Raw genomic sequence first — 17,143 nt, forward strand, 5'->3', positions numbered from 1 at the left:
CAGGACCACATCATCTGCAAATAGCAGCGACGTGATCCCCAGCTCACCGAACTGCAAACCCACCTCCGCGCGACTACACCTCGATATCCTGTCCATGAAAATCACAAACAGGATTGGTGACAAAGCGCAGCCCTGGCGGAGGCCAACCCCCACCGGAAAGGAAGACGACTTACTGCCGAGGACCCGGACACAGCTCTCGCTCTGGGTGTACAGGGATTGGATGGCCCTAAGTAGGGACCCCCTCACCCCATACTCCCACATCACCCTCCACAAGACCTCTCGAGGGACCCGGTCGTTTTTTTCTTCACCATGCTTTTTTTTCTACAAAATGAATGAAATATAGCCATTTGCCTAATCCTTCACAACAGAACACCATAAAAAGGGAAAAAATATCTAAAGGAAAAAAGAGACAATTCAGCTTTTATTACATTGTCAAAAACCTTCATTAAAATTTTGAAAACTGCAACCAAGCTTAACATCTATTTGTCTACCTATCTGTGAAATAATGTGTCTATATTGTCTGTTTCTCCTCATCTCTATCTCCCTTGCCTCCTTTTCTCCCTCCCTATCTCAGATGGCGATGGTGTTGGACGTGTCTCCAGACTCTGACCACACTGAGCTCTTCCTGCTCCCTGTAGCTTGTGGCTGGTACCCAGTCAGCTTGCAGCCCAGCGACCTCAGTAGGTCCAGCAGGTGGCGCCGGAACTTCACCCCCACAAAGGCATACAGCACCGGGTTGAGGCTGCTGTGAAGGTAGCCCAGGGAGGAGGTGGCTGTGAGGGCTTTCGCCAGGCTGGTCCTGCTCTGGCAGGAGTCAGTAAGGGTGTTGTTTACGTGGAGAGTGTCCATGATGAGGGTGATGTTGTAGGGCGTCCAGCAGAGGAAGAAGAGCAGCACCAGGGCCAGGATGATCCTGATGGCCCTGTGCTTCTGGTGGCCCAGGGAGCTCTGCCGCAGCCGCAACAGGATGCTGGAGTAGCAGAAGAGGAGGACGGCCGAGGGCACCAGGAAGCCCACTATGTGGTAGAGCAGGCGGGAGGCCAGGCGCCAGTTAGTCGCAGACTGGGAGAAGCCCAGGTAGTTTTGAATGCACTGCACTCTGTCCCGTCTGGTATCCGGCAGAGCCTCCAGGAAGATCCAGTCAGGGATGGAAAGAAAGAGAGAGAATAGCCAAACAGACAGGCAGCTGGCCTGAACCATCCAGGGTTTTTTGCTGGAGTACATCCGCGTAGCGTGGACGATGGACAGGTACCGGTCCAGACTGATGCAGCCCAGCAGGTAGATCCCACAGTAGAAGTTCAGCTTGCAGAAGGTAAAGAAAAGAGGGAGACAGACAGAAAGAGAGGAGAGTTGGGGGAGATACTGTTAGAACAACTGTCAAAATAACATCTAGGAAACTGTGTGACTGTGGCCTTCTCTTCCCCAGGCTTTACCGTGAACATTGCTCCAGCGATCTTGCAGAGGGGCGTCCCGAAGCTCCACCCCTGTTCCTGAGCAGCCTGAGCAGCCCAGAAGGGCAGGGTGAAGAGCAGCAGGCTGTCTGCCACGGCCAGGTGCAGGATGAAGTTGTCCGCCACACTGAAGCCCCCTCTCCGCCTCTTCTGGACCAGAATCCCCAGGACCAGCCCGTTTCCCAGCAGGCCCAGAACCAGCCCCAGGGTGTACAGCACCGGGAGGAGCACCGCGTCGAAGTGCATACCTTCGTCTAAGCTACACATCTCTTTAAAGTCACCTAGGAATCAGAATCAGAATCAGCATTTATTTTGCCAGGTTTTTACACATACAGTACTAGGAATTTGTCGCTGTAGTTACCAGTGTCGTTGTCAGTCTGATTTAAATAATATTCGTGGAAATCGTCTCCTAAGTCCTCAACACCGAAGACGATTTTGCCAGATTCAGCCATTGGGGATTCCTGTATGTACAAGAAAGCACAAACACACACATAAGCTTACGGCTCTTGAATATGACATTGTCTCCTACAGTACGTAGTAAGTACGTAGTAAGTATATCTTAACTTTTTTTTTTTTTTTTTTTAAATGTCTGGATTGTTTCAGTGGTGTTTCTCCAACTGTGAAATGCTCAATTATTGGGCCAAATAAATACATGGATATCTTTGAACAACTACTAAGTGTCCCTAGACATCCAGAGTAGCATAGGCTGCATACATGGGTGTCCTGTTAAGTTTCTATACAACATGTGAAACCTCGACTACCCCACAGGTGTGTTGAGACGTATTATCCTTGTGAGACCATCCTGATCTAGCGAGCTTACATTCTGTTTTTCATGGCGCCACTCCGAAATGCCTGCATTCCGAAGGTCCGCCATTCCGAAAATTACCGAAGGTCCGACATTCTGAAAATTACGAAAATTACCTGTTGTATCTGTTGTGGGGAAAAAAAAACTACGTAATAGGCCTGCTGCAGACAGGGGTCGAGAGCCATCCTTTAGCTGTTCATAGGCTACCTGAGGAAATAGATATGTATATCTGGGAAAGTAGCCTTACTTAGAATATACGTATTGTACTATTTATGTATTTGAATTATGCCATAACATCTATGGACCACACTGTATCGCTGCCATTGTTTTGCAGACTCCTCCTGACGAATGCTCACTGTATGCACAAATAGGCCTATTATCCCACTCACAAAATGCAATACAAAGCTGGAAATGCAGTGTAATGTCCCGCCCCAAATTATCTAATTGGTACTCAAATATCTGACATGTCGATCCGGATAGCTAATAATAAAATTAACCTACCAGAGGACCTCGAATTTAGCCGGAATTAGGCTATTCCATCCCCAGTGAAAGTCACTGACATAGGTACATGGGAAATACGTATTTTTTAGGCTCGCCATATAGCCTACTGTCAGGTCTCTGGGACAAAGGCGACTCGGTTTTCGGAGTGGCAGACCTAATTTAATTTTCGGAATAGTGGACCCTTTCCAATAAAGAGAAAGGGCCGCCATTCCGATGAATGGAGGTCAATCATCGGAATGGGGAACCTTAGGAAAGGCGGTCGGTTCCCGCTCAGTCTGCCATTACCCCATCTCGAACAACTATTGTGGGTGGGAGTAACTCCTTCAGGCAATCAATTTAACAAAACTCCAGTTGGAAGAACGGTAAAAACGTATTTTACTCTGAGAAACTGTGCCTACTCTTGTTCTTGTTTAATTGTTGTTATTATTTAGACTATTTATGCAATAATTTAATAATGGCTGTTTATTTTACTAATGTTAACATTACTGCTCGTTGCTTTAGGGGCTACATTCTTCTAGGGGGTAGAACAGCAGTCAGAAAAGTCCCTGATTCAAAATGTAATCGTAGAATAATCATTCGAGATAGGGGGAAGTGTGGAGCGAAACTGAATGTGATCTTGCGAGATCAGGATGGTTTCACGAGCCTAGAAATGTATAGCAAAATACCAGTTACTATTATAACCGTCTGTCCTTCTATGAGGGAGGTGGAGCCCCGGAGCTCCTATTAGTGTATCCCTCCGCTACATGGCGGATCAGCCTGAACTTTTAAGTACACTCGCCTCAGCCAGTCAGGATGAGGCAGTATAGACCATAAAGGCCGCAGCTGTGCCATCATCTGAGCCCAATTCAGCGAGGAACTGAAAAGGGTTCAGTAGGGGATTAACCCAAAGGGGCTCATAGTACGACAGTTACGATAGCAACACCCGGTATGGAATAAATCAGCCGATTTGTTCGGCAAAGATCTAAATCAAGAAGCCGATTAGAATCGCACAGGAGGGCGTCTGAGGTTGACATATCCTGATTCATGTCATTGATACAAAATGCATAGTAAGTAAGTAAGTAACATTTTATTTATATAGCACCCTTCGTAGCACGAGTGCACAGAGTGCTTTACAGTGGGAACATTAAAAACAACATAGTCCAATCAGATACATACAATTGCACTGAATACAATAAAGAAAAAGAGTGCACGTAAACATAGTGAAAGCATAGGGGCGCGTGGGCAGCAAGCATTGAGCAATTCGCCCGTGAGCCATTAGGCGAGCTGCCATATCAGTAGCCTTGTACGACCATCCCGTCCGTTCTCGCGAGCTCACATTCTGATTCACTAACGCAGAACCAGAACGGTCTGGCCTTCGCCTCCTCCAGAGCAATTATGCCAAAATCCAGACCATACCATGCCAATCAGGGACTGCGTTTTAACTGCTGTCCCGCCCCACAGTGGAAAGCAGCCCCTGATTGGTGCGTGTCCCTGCCGCTCGCTAAACAAACATGGCGGCTCCCGAAGCAACAAGTGGTAACGTTAACGTTAGAAGAATAAATGCAGCTATAAGTGCAGTTATTGCAGAAATAGACAATCACAACACTTAAACATGAACAAGAGTATGCACTAGCGGAGTTTCTCGGTGGAAAATATGTTTTTGCCGTTCTTCCGACTGGATTTGGCAAAAGTTTGCTGAACGCTCATTGGCTGAAGGTGTTTGTCTGTCAAAGCAAGTTCTATTAATACATCCATGACCCCCTCCCACATAATCGCTCTCTATGGGGCGAAGGCTAGACCGATATTGCTGAGCGAAGCAGTGAGCTCGATAGATGGGGATGGTCATACCAGGCTTGCGATATGACAAGCATGCCCACTCAGCGCTGTCCGAGTTGTTCCACTCCTGGGTCCAATTTCGTAAATCAGCCTGATCCCTGCTTGCAGCTGGTATCTACAGTAGCTGGTAGTTAGCTAGCTGACCCAGGACCCCTGACGTCTGACCCTGTGTCACATGGATGGTGGTTGTATATGGTGCATAGCTCGCTCCGGTAGGTAGTTTGCTCCCCTAGCTACCACTAGTAGCTACAGGAGCTTATTCGCTCAGCTAGCTACCACTAGCTAAATACCTAGCTTGCTAATAGGAACGCTAGCTAGTTTTGCACTCTGTGTTGTGTCCACGTCTGGGTCGTTTGGCCCACCCACCCACCGTCGTTAATAAATACCCTGCACATCATGCTATGAATTGAGATATATCAACCTTCTGACCTGCTAGCAGGTCAGCAGGCGCCCTCCTGTGTCATTCTAATCGGCTGATTTATGTTGATTTTTCTAGAATAAATCGGCTGATTCATGCTGTATTGGGTGGATAGCAACTGGTATTCTGTCCAGGCCCTACAGTGGAATGAACTGCTCACTGATTAGGCTTGTTGCAGTTGTCGGTGTTACCAGTGTTACTCAGTATTCGGGCATAGACAGTGTATTCACCGAGTCATTACTTTAACACCGCCACACTGTTGTTTTCTGCCCCCACTGTCGCTTTACCTATTTAGTTAATTTTCGCATATCAGTGCCCACTCATCAAACTCAAACAAGTGTGGTCTGCCCCTCAGCGTGTGCACACAGCACAGAGTAGAGTGTAGAGTAGTGGTTCTCAACCTTTTTTGAGCTCTGGACCACTGACATATTTTGAAAAATCCTGATTGTCCCTGATTGTTTCAAACACGCCCACTCCAACAAAGTTGACTGATTCTTCAAGATTTCAATGGAACGTAACAAGCAACCATTATTCTAACCACAACCCACACTAGGGACTGGAAGAAGGACACTAAAACCAACCCGCCGATCTCCACTGCACAAATAGAGTAGTGGTGAGAGCATTGGACTCCCACCCAGAAGACTAATTTCAAGACCCGGTGGGGATGACTTTATGGGACTGTATAGTATACACCAAAAGTCAGAAACCTAGGTTTAATTCGATTCTTAATAGATTCTGATCTTAATTTTGAGGCCCATATTCAGAATGTGACAAGGACATATTTTTATCACCTGAGAAACATTGCTAAGGTGAAACCCTTTCTCTCCCAGGCTGCGGACTGAGAACACCTCTTCCAGGCAGACCAGAGAACGGTTGTTTGGTCCGCAACAGAGTTCGATTCCGGCGTTCACACCACCCAAATGAACCGCAACAAGGGGTTTGGTTAGGTTCAACCAGACTAAGGTTGGTGTGAATGCACCCTTAATCATTGATCATTCGTTTATTTTATAAAGCACTTCTCATTGTCATCTCAAACGTGCTGAAACAATCACAAAGTCATTAAGAAAACAATAACAAGCAGAATAGTATCAGAGACAGTAAAATATACAGTATGTACACATTACATACAAAAAGCCTTTCTAAATAAGTACTTTAATAAAAATAAACAGTCTGTGGTGCCCTCAGATTGTCAGGGAGGGCATTCCAAAGGCAGGGGGCAGCTGAGAAAAAGTCTCCCATAGAGCAGAGCTTAGTCCTGGGGGTATGAAGAAGCAGTGAGGGTGCAATTGAATGTTAGGAGAAGGGTTTTGAATTCATATATAAATAAAATGATATGATTGAAATGGATCAAATTATAAATAATTATATAGTTAATGTTGTATTGGCTTTTTAATTAACTGCAACTTTAAAGCCCCACTATGTTGTTGATTTCATCTTAAAATATCAGTTTCAAAGTCGATCTATTGGTGTGCTGGATTATTATAGAGAGAACAGCACCTCTTCCATTCCCACAGAGGGGTCCGGCGGCCTGTATTTGCACTATGTTACTTTTGACCGCGAGCCGCGGTTTTCTCTCGCATGAACGTTCTGCTTTACCTTTAGCTCTCCTCTTCGAATTTACTGGCAGACTCCGTTTTCCGCAGCTTGTCAGTTGTCAACAAATGCACATGAGAGGCGTAACAGGTGTCTCTCAGTGTTTTACGACAATGGTACTGCGGTTGTAATGGCTCTAGTGGCCTTTAGGGGCCGCTAAAGTGCACAAAACTGGACCGCTACATAATGGGGCTTTAACTAAATGCCCTATCTAGCATGCTTCTAGCTTGCCATCAAACACATTACTCCCTTATCATACAAGGTTTCTGAGTGTGTGAGGAATAGTAAGAAAGAATGATACTTGAGTCAGTAACCTTCACTGTAGCCTTACATTTTCATTAAGAGACAATCTCAATCAATTGTCAAATTATAGTATTAGTAATTTATAATAGTAATAGTAGTAGTTTATAACATATAATATATAGTTTATATATTATTCTTTTTTCGATTTAGCTACAGTTTGTGGAGTTGAAATCGGTTGGAAATGATTCATCAGCTGTGACATCATCTGACATGTTATATCAGCGTTTTGATTGACTGTTACATGAAAAACTTTGCAACTGTTGCGGCTGAGTTTCATACACGTTTCAAGTGCTTTGCAGAGGGCTTTACACCATGCAACTCAACCGCAGCATAGTTTCACCTACGTTTCAAGCAACTAGTTGTGTGAGTTTCACCGTGTAAAACCAGCCTAACTTCCTGTAACCACAAGACTTTCTCAGTTCTCAGGAAAGACGTTTGTTACGTAAGCTCTCCTTACTAACTAGCTCTCCCCCTCGCTCCACGCCCCCCTCCTCACCGTGACCCGTCACCCTTACTCCTGATTGACCATACAAGTGAAATGAAACATTTACAACTTCTACTTATATAAAATTATATTTAACATTTCAACACATTTTAGGCTGGCTTTACACGGTTAAACTGTCACACAACTTTAGTTGCTTGAAACTTAGTTTCACCTATGTTGCAATTTAGTTGCATGGTGTAAAGCCCTCTGCAAAGCACTTGAAAACTGAAAATCGGAAACTCAGCCGCAACAGTTGCAAAGCTTGACGAAAATGACTCGATGAAAATGACCAATCCAGCTATCTTATCTTTCATGAAATAAACTACAAGGTAAATCAGTTGCATGAGACTGGTTATTTTTCTAATTGCTTTGTGTAACTGTCAAGTTGCATGGAAATTATGTTGCATGCAATTTGCAACCTGCAACTAGTTGTGTGGAAGTTTTACCATGTAAAGCCAGCCTTAATCATATTTCAATGTATCTGTAGTAGGGTAGAGGACCCAAAGACTCCTCCTGAAGGTAAGATGCCCCCCCCCTTTAATTCCTCCCTTGAACATTAAGAAGACATTTCTGAGATGACACCAGTCTACCTCATCAAACATTTCACCGGTCACATCCTATTCAGCAAAAAAACGATTTTGAGGTAGGTTGATATAATTGTCTGCTATTGGAAAATAAGCATATATCAATTTTTATAAAGTTGTATATACAAGTAGTTTTATACATGTTATGGGGGGTTGGTAAGGTAATCCATTTGTTTTTGATTTTTAGTTATGAATGAAAATGTAAAATGTGGGTGCAAAAGGGGTGCAAGACACCTTCCCTAGTGTGGTGCAAAACCCCCCCTTATAGACACCTTAAAATGCCCCACTCTCTAGGCCTAACTAACTTCAACCTAACTTTAGATGGCTTGTCTGAGGTTAAAAAATGGGTTACAAAAATATCCACTGTCTTAAACTTAATATGATACACTTAATAGCAAGAAATACTAGCATTTGATAGCAAGAAATCTATAGACTCTAGATAGTTAGCTAGTTATGCTAAGCTAACATTAGGCTAGCATAGCCAGCCCAGTGTAGTGGGGGTGGGAGAGAATGGATGTGCATTTTTGTGTATGGGTGTGTATCTAGTGGCTTCTGAAGTTTTTTCTTCCATTATAGAAAGAGAAAGTACTGTACATACAGTACGCATTAAACAAGGGGAACCAGTGAAGTCAGCTGCCAGAAGGTTCAGATTCCACCCAAAACCCTGAGGCGCCACAGAGATCATGTGGTGAAGAACCCTGGTCACATCCACCTTGGCAGGAAGAGTGTTTTCAGTGCCTCATTTAAAAGTTGGTGTGCCAGAATCACTGGGCGGATACACAAATTAACAGAAGACAACATTTGCCATACTTGGGCCGGCTTCCTTCCCTTTATATCTACTTCTCCTGCCGGGTTTGCTATACCGCCGGTGGCCGAGCGGTAATGTGTTAGTCTAGCAATGCATCAGTCTAGTAATGTGTCGACCCGGTTCAGCTTTTGATATCAACATTTTTTTTGTTGCTGTTTACGCCAAATATTGTCTTATGTTTATGCATTTAAAATAAAATAATATCTGATTCATTAAAAACAAATCAGATAAGCACTGTATTAGGAAAAGTTAAATTTTCTTAGCCTGGATCCTGTGGTATTAGCCTACATATAAATCATAAGCTACCTGCACATCTGGGCTGAGGTTTTGCCCTTTGAGTGTCAGGTTTCACTATGTGTTCTTTTTATTTGAGTGTTGAAGCAAATGGAAAAAAAACAGTAATATCCGTCACATAGCAGGATTATACAAAGACTACCAGAGCAATTTTCACAAAACTCAATAGAGGGATGTAGCATAAGCCAACTTAGAACCCATCCAAGAGACATGGACACTGACTGAACTAGTGCCCCTCTACCCCTCCCAGAGGCATGGACACTGGGCTTGTGCCCCTCTACCCCTCCCAGAGGCATGGACACAGGACTAATGCCCTTCTACCCCTCCCAGAGACATGGACACTGGGCTAGTGCCCATCCTTTGTACCCCCCCAGAGGAAAGAACACTGGACTTAATCTCTGTATATAGTTTTGTGACTTATGTCTTCTGTTATTGTCTGTAATGGCTAATTGAAAAAATTCCACAAGTACACCAGTATGTTCAGTTGTGTTCATACATGACCACCTCTAATAAAAACCACTATCAGTTACACCACCAGAAATCTTACTCTTCAATGGTGCAAGTGTCATGGCTCCACTGCGCCTGCCTCGCCGGTCCATTTCCCCCGACTCTGTCTCTGACCCTGTCATGAGTCCCCTAGCACCTTCCGGAGGGCGCAGAGGGAACTGCATGCCCATTCGCAACGGCGCACCCCCGACCAGCACCTGCAGTTCATCCCGGTGATTGCGCCTCTCCCGAATCTGCCACCGAGCGGCCCCACACCTGCAGCCAGTCAGCACGAGGTTAAGAAGCTGCTCCACACAGCAGTCTGCGCCAGATCGTTCACCAACCTGGTGGGTATCACGACTCTAGCTAATTATTTCTCCGTACTCGAGCCCTGTCTCACTGTTCTTGTTTTTCATTCATCCTAGTTATTCCTGCCTGACCCATGCCTGTCTGAGATCCATGAGCCTGCCTGACCCACGCCTGTCTGAGATACACGAGCCTGCCTGACCCACGCCTGTCTGACTACCACATCCCTGCCTGACCCTCGCTTGTCTCACTGACCTGATCCTGCCTGGCCCGTATACAATAAACACGCCTCCGGGCTTCACCTCCTAGCCGTTCGTGTCTGCTTTTGGGTCCTCCTCCGCTAGCCCTAACAGCAAGTGTGCTATATTTATACTGAGAAGTGAGTTTAAAGGAGTAGTAAAGGGAAAATGCATGTTTAGCCCTGTTTCAAAGGGCAATGCTCGTTTTTGACAACCTGGACCTTATTTACGACATATTATAAGACGTTTGACTCACCGAGATCACTTTGGTGTAGTTCGGAGGCCGGTAGAAGAAATTTAAAATCCAGAGCGAGCCAGTATATCCATGTAATGACGGCGATCGGGGCACCGAGAATGCAGTTTCTCAAAATCTATTTTCGGCCGCTAAACGGTTGTTTTCATCAATCAGATTGAATGAATCGACAGTTGAGATTCCACAACCATTGTTGTGGTTTTCAAATACGGGGTCTTTAGCCTCTGTAATATGATCTTTACACGCCTTTCCCCACTTGCTCCAGCACGCATGCGCACAGGCCAGCGCGCAGACTGGCTATTCTCCGGCTCACATTCTCTGCGCTACGATCGTTGTTGGTGCCGAGAATATTGTCGTCGTCATTCGTCAGCAACAGTCCGATCGTAGCGCATTACATGGATATACTGGCTCGCGCTGGATTTTAAATTTCTTCTACAGGCCTCCGAACTACACAAAAGTGATCTCGGTGAGTCAAACTTCTTATAATATGTCGTAAATAAGGTCCAGGTTGTCAAAAACGAGCATTGCCCTTTAACAACAGCAAAACGTTGACAAAACTAGCACTTGCACACAATGAATAAACATGTTTTTTTATTTTATTTTCACTGTAGGCCAATTTGTCTGATACAAATTAAATCACATTGCATAAGCCTAATATTTGAAACTAGATCTGTACAAATTGAAGTATTAAAGTATTAATGACGATTTAAAATGAACTATTTTTTTTAATGTAAGATTGATACTCATTTTACACTATACAGTATGATCAATTATTTAAGAATAAAATGACAAGTGGGGCAATATTCCCAGGGGGCATCTTGCCCTTCGAGGGGGGACTGAACTCGGGGTTGGAAAAAAGCCTTCTCCTACTCTGCCCCTGCTACCTGGAACAAGCTGCAGCAGGTACTGAAGCTGTCTTGCTTAATTCCCCTTGGGGAGTTCAAAGGTCTTACCGGAAGGCTGGAGGGGGCAACAGTGGGAGTTTGCACTTGTAATTAGTTTTGATCCTGTTTTCTTTCACTTTTATATCAACTGTGTTTAAAGTATACTGTGTTTTTATATTGTCTTGCATGTCTTGTATGTCTGTAACTTTCTGTTGCTGCCTACCCCGAAACAGGTCCCCCTTGAAAATAAGACCCTGGGTGTCAATGGGTTATTTCACCTGCATAAATAAAGGTTAATGAAAAAGGAAATATATTGTACTCCGGGTGGTAGAAGATGCCCCCTTTACGAAAAAAAAAGTTTTGTATTATACTGTATCATCAGTGTTTTTTTGTTTAAACGTAAATGCCTTAAAAGTGTAATATCTCTTATTTCACTAACATGTATATACTAAATTCATATATTAATATTTATTTAATACGCCAAAAATGGTCCTTGGCGGGGCGTCTTTGGGTCCCTACAACTGTACCACAATAATAACTATCAAACCACAATAATAACTGTGTTGCACCTACATCACTGCAATATGTGCACACAACTTCCGTTTTATCCAAACTTCCATCTGGAAGCTTTTTCAAACGATATTTGCCGTTTGAAAAAGCTTAGGGGATGTCTCCTCAGTCATCGTGTTATCTCAGCGAGTGTTTACTAGAGTCTTTACCTGGCTGAATTAGCTACTGAAAGGCATGTGAAATGCGCAGATAACTTTATCCGTGCAACATGCCTTTCAGTAATTCAGCCAGGTAAACACTCGCGTTTGGAATTACGGGAGGAAGTTGGGTTCAAATTTTGTTAGGCCTACATGTTTTATTTGTTTGTTTTATTGGCATTCTTTTTTTTATGCATTAAAGTTTCCAGATTAATCGAAAGCATTAACCTAATAATATGATGTGATTAATCAAGATTAATCATGATTAATCACAATATTATAATACTAGTATTTACATTATATTTAAATGACAAAAGGTGGCTTTAGAAGTCAATATATTGCTTTATTAAATTATTATTTGCAATATCTTATGTGTCAGGCTATCAATCAATCTAAGCAACGTATTCAGCTTGCGCCAATACGTCTGTGTATTTTTGAAACTGTGCCTCTTGATGGCGGCTTCTAGCTGCATTGGAGGATGTAATTTGCAATGCTTCTATTAAGCCCTCGTCTTCTACCATAGCAATTTACCTGCAATCCATAGCAATTCATTTTGCGACCAAGTTTGTCAATTTGATTTTTGCATAATTAATTAATAACAGCCCTAGCCTACTACAAACCATAATGGACCTGGGAATAAATATGCAAGTCATGCAACTCATACATCATCTCTACTAGGGAGGGCGATATGGCCTTTTTGAAATATCTCGATATTTTTAGGTTGTCACGATACACAATATATATCTCAATATTTTTCCTAAGCCTTGAATTAACCCTTTGATGCATACAATCACACCAGTATGATGATTCTAGTCCCTGTAACATGTCTGCATTAGAATATTATAATATACTATATTATAATATAGAATATTATAGCATACTGCATGCACATGCTAATTTAACTTTCATAAAAAAGGGAGAAATCAAAACCAAGTAAAATGAATGGTTATTTGTTCAGCTATCGCACTGCACAGACTTTCAGTAGCTGTTAGGCTACACATACTGTAGCCTAGCTCTATAGAGCTCAAGATCAAACATAAAAAGTGCATTCAACAAACGCTGAGAAAACAGAATGTTCACATTTTCCTGGTCAACACAACATGTCAAAACAATAAGTGCACGTCTCTGTGCATGTTGTCAGTAAGATGACATTTGAAAACAACACTAACTAAATTAAACTGACCATTTTTGTACCATTTTGTTCAGACTAGGTTCCTTGCCAAAACACAAGCTTATCAACGGTGTCTGGTTTGAGAGATGCTCAGTGGCATGTAACTATATTCCCACTGGTACTAAATACCCTTTCCGAAGGGGAACTGGTGTCGGGCACACACAGATACTTGTAGAGCTCAAGATCAAACAAGGTGCATTCAACAAACCCAGAGAAAGACATTTCAAAACAGTCTTTTCAAAACAGAAAGTTCACATTTTCCTGGTCACCACAACATTTCAAAACATATATATTTCATTATTTTATTAATTAAATGAAAAATAATCTCTACTTTGTAAAATAATAAGCTTGGGTTGCTACAATTATAAGATGAAAGTGTCTGCTTTGCTCCACTAGTCTGACACTCAGATTGAATTGCTATTCGGATTCAGGGGAGGGAGCCAGGCTACTGATCCTCTCCTTCACTCTGTCCGCGCTCAGCAGCGGGTCGCAGCCCCGCAGCACAGAGCAGCGGTGTTCACGTTACGGCATGACGAGCTCCAGAGTTCACAGATTGACTCATTGATGTTCTGAGGTTCCCCCAGCTATTAGCATTGGGTTTATATCCAAATAGGCGCTTTTGCTTATGGAAATCCTCCGCCACCGTCTAGACTGAGCAGCCCTCAGTCCTTTCACTTTCCTGAAAATGAGAGCCTATACAAAGAGCCGTATCATTCATGACCGACCCATCACTACTCTCGCCCTAACTCTTGCCCGAGGGAAGACAGCTGGCGGTGGTTTGGCTAATTGGCGAATTGATTCCGAAAAAAGGCAGCATGGGATCCATCGTCTGGCGGTGAGAAAGAGCGAGAAAATCTTGCGGCCGCGGGAAAGCTAACGTGACAAACTATACTCGAATATTCACAATATAGTAATTTACTACATCGAGCAGAGACTAAGCCGCAATATATCACGTATATTCGATGTATCGCCCAGTCCTAATCTCTGCACACTTAAAACCATCCACCTAAAGCTATCTGTGGTCATGAAACTGGTTAGAGTGGGTGATTAGTAGATAGAGAGAGCCCCATGGGGCAGCTGGGACTACACTAGTGTATACTTTTCTCACTAAGAAAGGGCAATAATTTCAGTAGATGAATGGGTCATACATTCTGTGTTGTATTAGCAGACCTGTCTAGGTGAGTAGACGAAACCAGGATAAAACAGATGTGATCTGTCATGTGAAATGTATCGCAATCCATATAATTTTAGGTGTTTGGCACTTGACTTGCATATAGTCCTCCTCCTCCATGGGAGCAGTGAAAACAAGTGCCAGGAGAATGCTTATCTCCAAGCCATGCCAAACATGTAAACACATTCGGATTGCGATGCATTTCACAGGAGAGCATACTGAGACTGCTAAGATTACACCCTGTGCTTCCCGTCTTGGAAAAGCACATTTATCATAGTTTTTCCAACGCATTTCCGTATGCCCCATTGACTTCCAGTGTAGCCCAGAGAGAGCCTGCATAAAACCTGCAGGCAGCTCAATACTGGAACCATCAGTGGAGTTATGGTCTCTATGTTTCAGGTTCATGGTAGATGGAACACAAATAGGACTTAATATCCAAAATAGCACACTACCCTTTTAAGAATACAGGCATGGTAGTTGAAATAAGATTAGAAAGGCACTTACTTACAGTGGCGTTTCAAAAATTGATGTTGTAGAAATACCCCTTTAACAGGAAAACAGATGCTTGCACCAGTTTTTGTATATATTTTGTATATACATACACAGAGGAGAGAAGAAGAGTGTGTGTGTGTCGGTTTGTCTGTCTGTGTGCGTGGTTTAGCAAGCGTTGAGGAAGTGTGGGAGGGGCTATACAGTAATGACTACATAATATGGATGAACAAACCCTCAAATTAAAGCTGACAAACAACTTTAACCATAATATACATGCACGCACACACAAACACATGTGCAGGAATCAATGTAGCCCCCCCCCCCCCCAATGAAAATGGAAGATGACTAGTGATAAAATTGTGTCTCTGTCCAAACATTTTTGGAGTTAACTGGTTCTTTTCAAGATGCGATAATCATGTAACACCCCTGGCTATAAAGTATGTGATGAGTCATCTTGCACCTTGCATCTGTAAACACAGTTGTCATAAAACCACAAATTAAGAAGTTTCACCTATCCTCCTGTCTGCTCCCTCTTTCATCTTAAAACAAAACCCACGTGATCTGGGTCTGTTTCACGCTGTCTGTTCATTAGGGGCCGGGCAGCTATGTTGCCGGTCCCTCTTGTACTTTCAAAAATGTAGGGGCCGGGCATGAAGTCCACTCTGTTTTTCCCAAACACTGTAAAATCTATCAACCCCTACTCCTCCCACACTTTTTGGTCAATTGACACCCCAATTGCTACACTGCATCCTCAGACTGTCCTCCGCAAACAATCCTCAACAATTTTTTAAATATCAAAAATTGGGCCCACAGCGCATCAAAATTATTTACTATAAACAGTACTGTATGCAGCTACTGCAAATACTCACTCAATCACAATCCGAAACACCCTCAAAATAATTTGATTGCGATTCATTTCACAGGAGAGCATACTGAGACTGGTAAGATTACACCCTGTGCTTCCCGTCTTGGAAAAGCACATTTATCATAGTTTTTCCAATGTATTGACATATGCCCCATTGACTTCCAGTGTAGCCCAGAGAGAGCCTGCATAAAAACTGCAGGCAGCTCAATACTGGAACCATCAGTGAGGTTATGGTCTCTACGTTTCAGGTTCATGGTAGGCAGACCACAAATAGGGTTAAATATCCAAAATAGCACACTACCCTTTTAAGAATACAGGCATGGTAGTTGAAATAAGATCAGAAGGGCACTTACTTATAGTGGTGTTTCAGAAATTGATGTTGTAGACATACCCCTTTAACAGGAAATCATACCAGTTTTTGGATACTATATGTGTAGACACTCATATATTTGCCTTTTGTCTCCTTACTCCGCCCAGCCCCAACACATTGTTGCGCAACAGCTAGAATTTTGTTTTGAAATAGTGTGAACTCAACTGTCAGCTGAAACTGCAGAAATGTGAACTGAAATGCCAGCTGTCAGCTGAAACTATACAAGTGTGAACTGAAATTTCACACCTTTGCAGCGTCTGGTGTAGCTGTGGTAAATGAGGTCCTGATGGAACATTCTGTATTTGGGAACTGAAAGTTGAGTAAGTAAGTAAGTTGATTTACCAGCAAAGGCACACAGCCATCCCCTCACCACAATCACACACACACACAGGACTCATAGCAACCACTCACCCTTTAGTTCTGTAGCATTAAGAGAAAAATATTGTACTCCAGCAAAAAAATACTATTTTGAATTAAGTGAGTTTGAATAGGCCTGTGGTACTGTTTCAGTGAGTAACCCCCCCCCCCCCCCAAATCATGAGGTGTAAGATATTTAAGCAATAAACCACTCGAGGCCGTGTTTTATAGTGATTTTATAGCTATACAGCTAGGGGACGTTGTTAGGCACGACGCGTACCCCCCTAGCTGTTATAAAATCACTATAACACACGGCCTCGAGTGGTTTATTGCTTTTATACAACGGTTACTACAGGTATTAGTGTAAAATAAACACACAGCAATGTAAAATATTAACATTTATTCAAAACGAAGCATCATTCCCTCAATTCCGCCGAGAAAAATAGTTCCCCTAACAAAAGGGTTGCCAAGCTGCAACAACAACTACAATGCATTGGATTAAATGGGAGGCGCATTAATACTGAAAATGGAATGATATGCGGTCCCAGGTGTGTGTTACAAAGTATTTTAACACGGCTTCCAGCCAATCAGAATCAAGAACCAGAACTAACCGTTGTATAAGGTAACCTAAAGGACACATGTAATTAAATGGACTGCACATACATACAGTATAGGCTCTCAGGCATTCTGTATTGTTTTCAAATATTTATTCTCCTGTAGATCAACCTTTCTCATTTAATATTGTCCCACATGAGTCAACCAATACTATAGGCATGAATCATAGCC

At 43.0% G+C, this 17,143-nt stretch overlaps 1 protein-coding gene across 1 annotated transcript; it reads right to left on the reverse strand.

Annotated features, from left to right (window-relative positions):
* Positions 1-570: 570 nt before the first annotated feature.
* LOC311328539 (C-X-C chemokine receptor type 3-like) lies at positions 571-14,861 on the reverse strand (the record flags this gene model as incomplete). Its single annotated transcript, XM_084462492.1, has 4 exons — positions 14,778-14,861; positions 1,813-1,912; positions 1,434-1,732; positions 571-1,302 (listed from the first exon to the last, which is right to left on the reverse strand). Exons 2-4 carry the CDS (start codon positions 1,901-1,903, stop codon positions 571-573), a joined length of 1,122 nt encoding a protein of 373 aa, XP_084318618.1. The 5' UTR covers positions 1,904-1,912; positions 14,778-14,861.
* Positions 14,862-17,143: the final 2,282 nt, after the last annotated feature.

This window comes from Borostomias antarcticus (assembly GCF_949987555.1).
Source record: "Borostomias antarcticus genome assembly, contig: scaffold_168, whole genome shotgun sequence".
NCBI lineage: Eukaryota > Metazoa > Chordata > Actinopteri > Stomiiformes > Stomiidae > Borostomias > Borostomias antarcticus.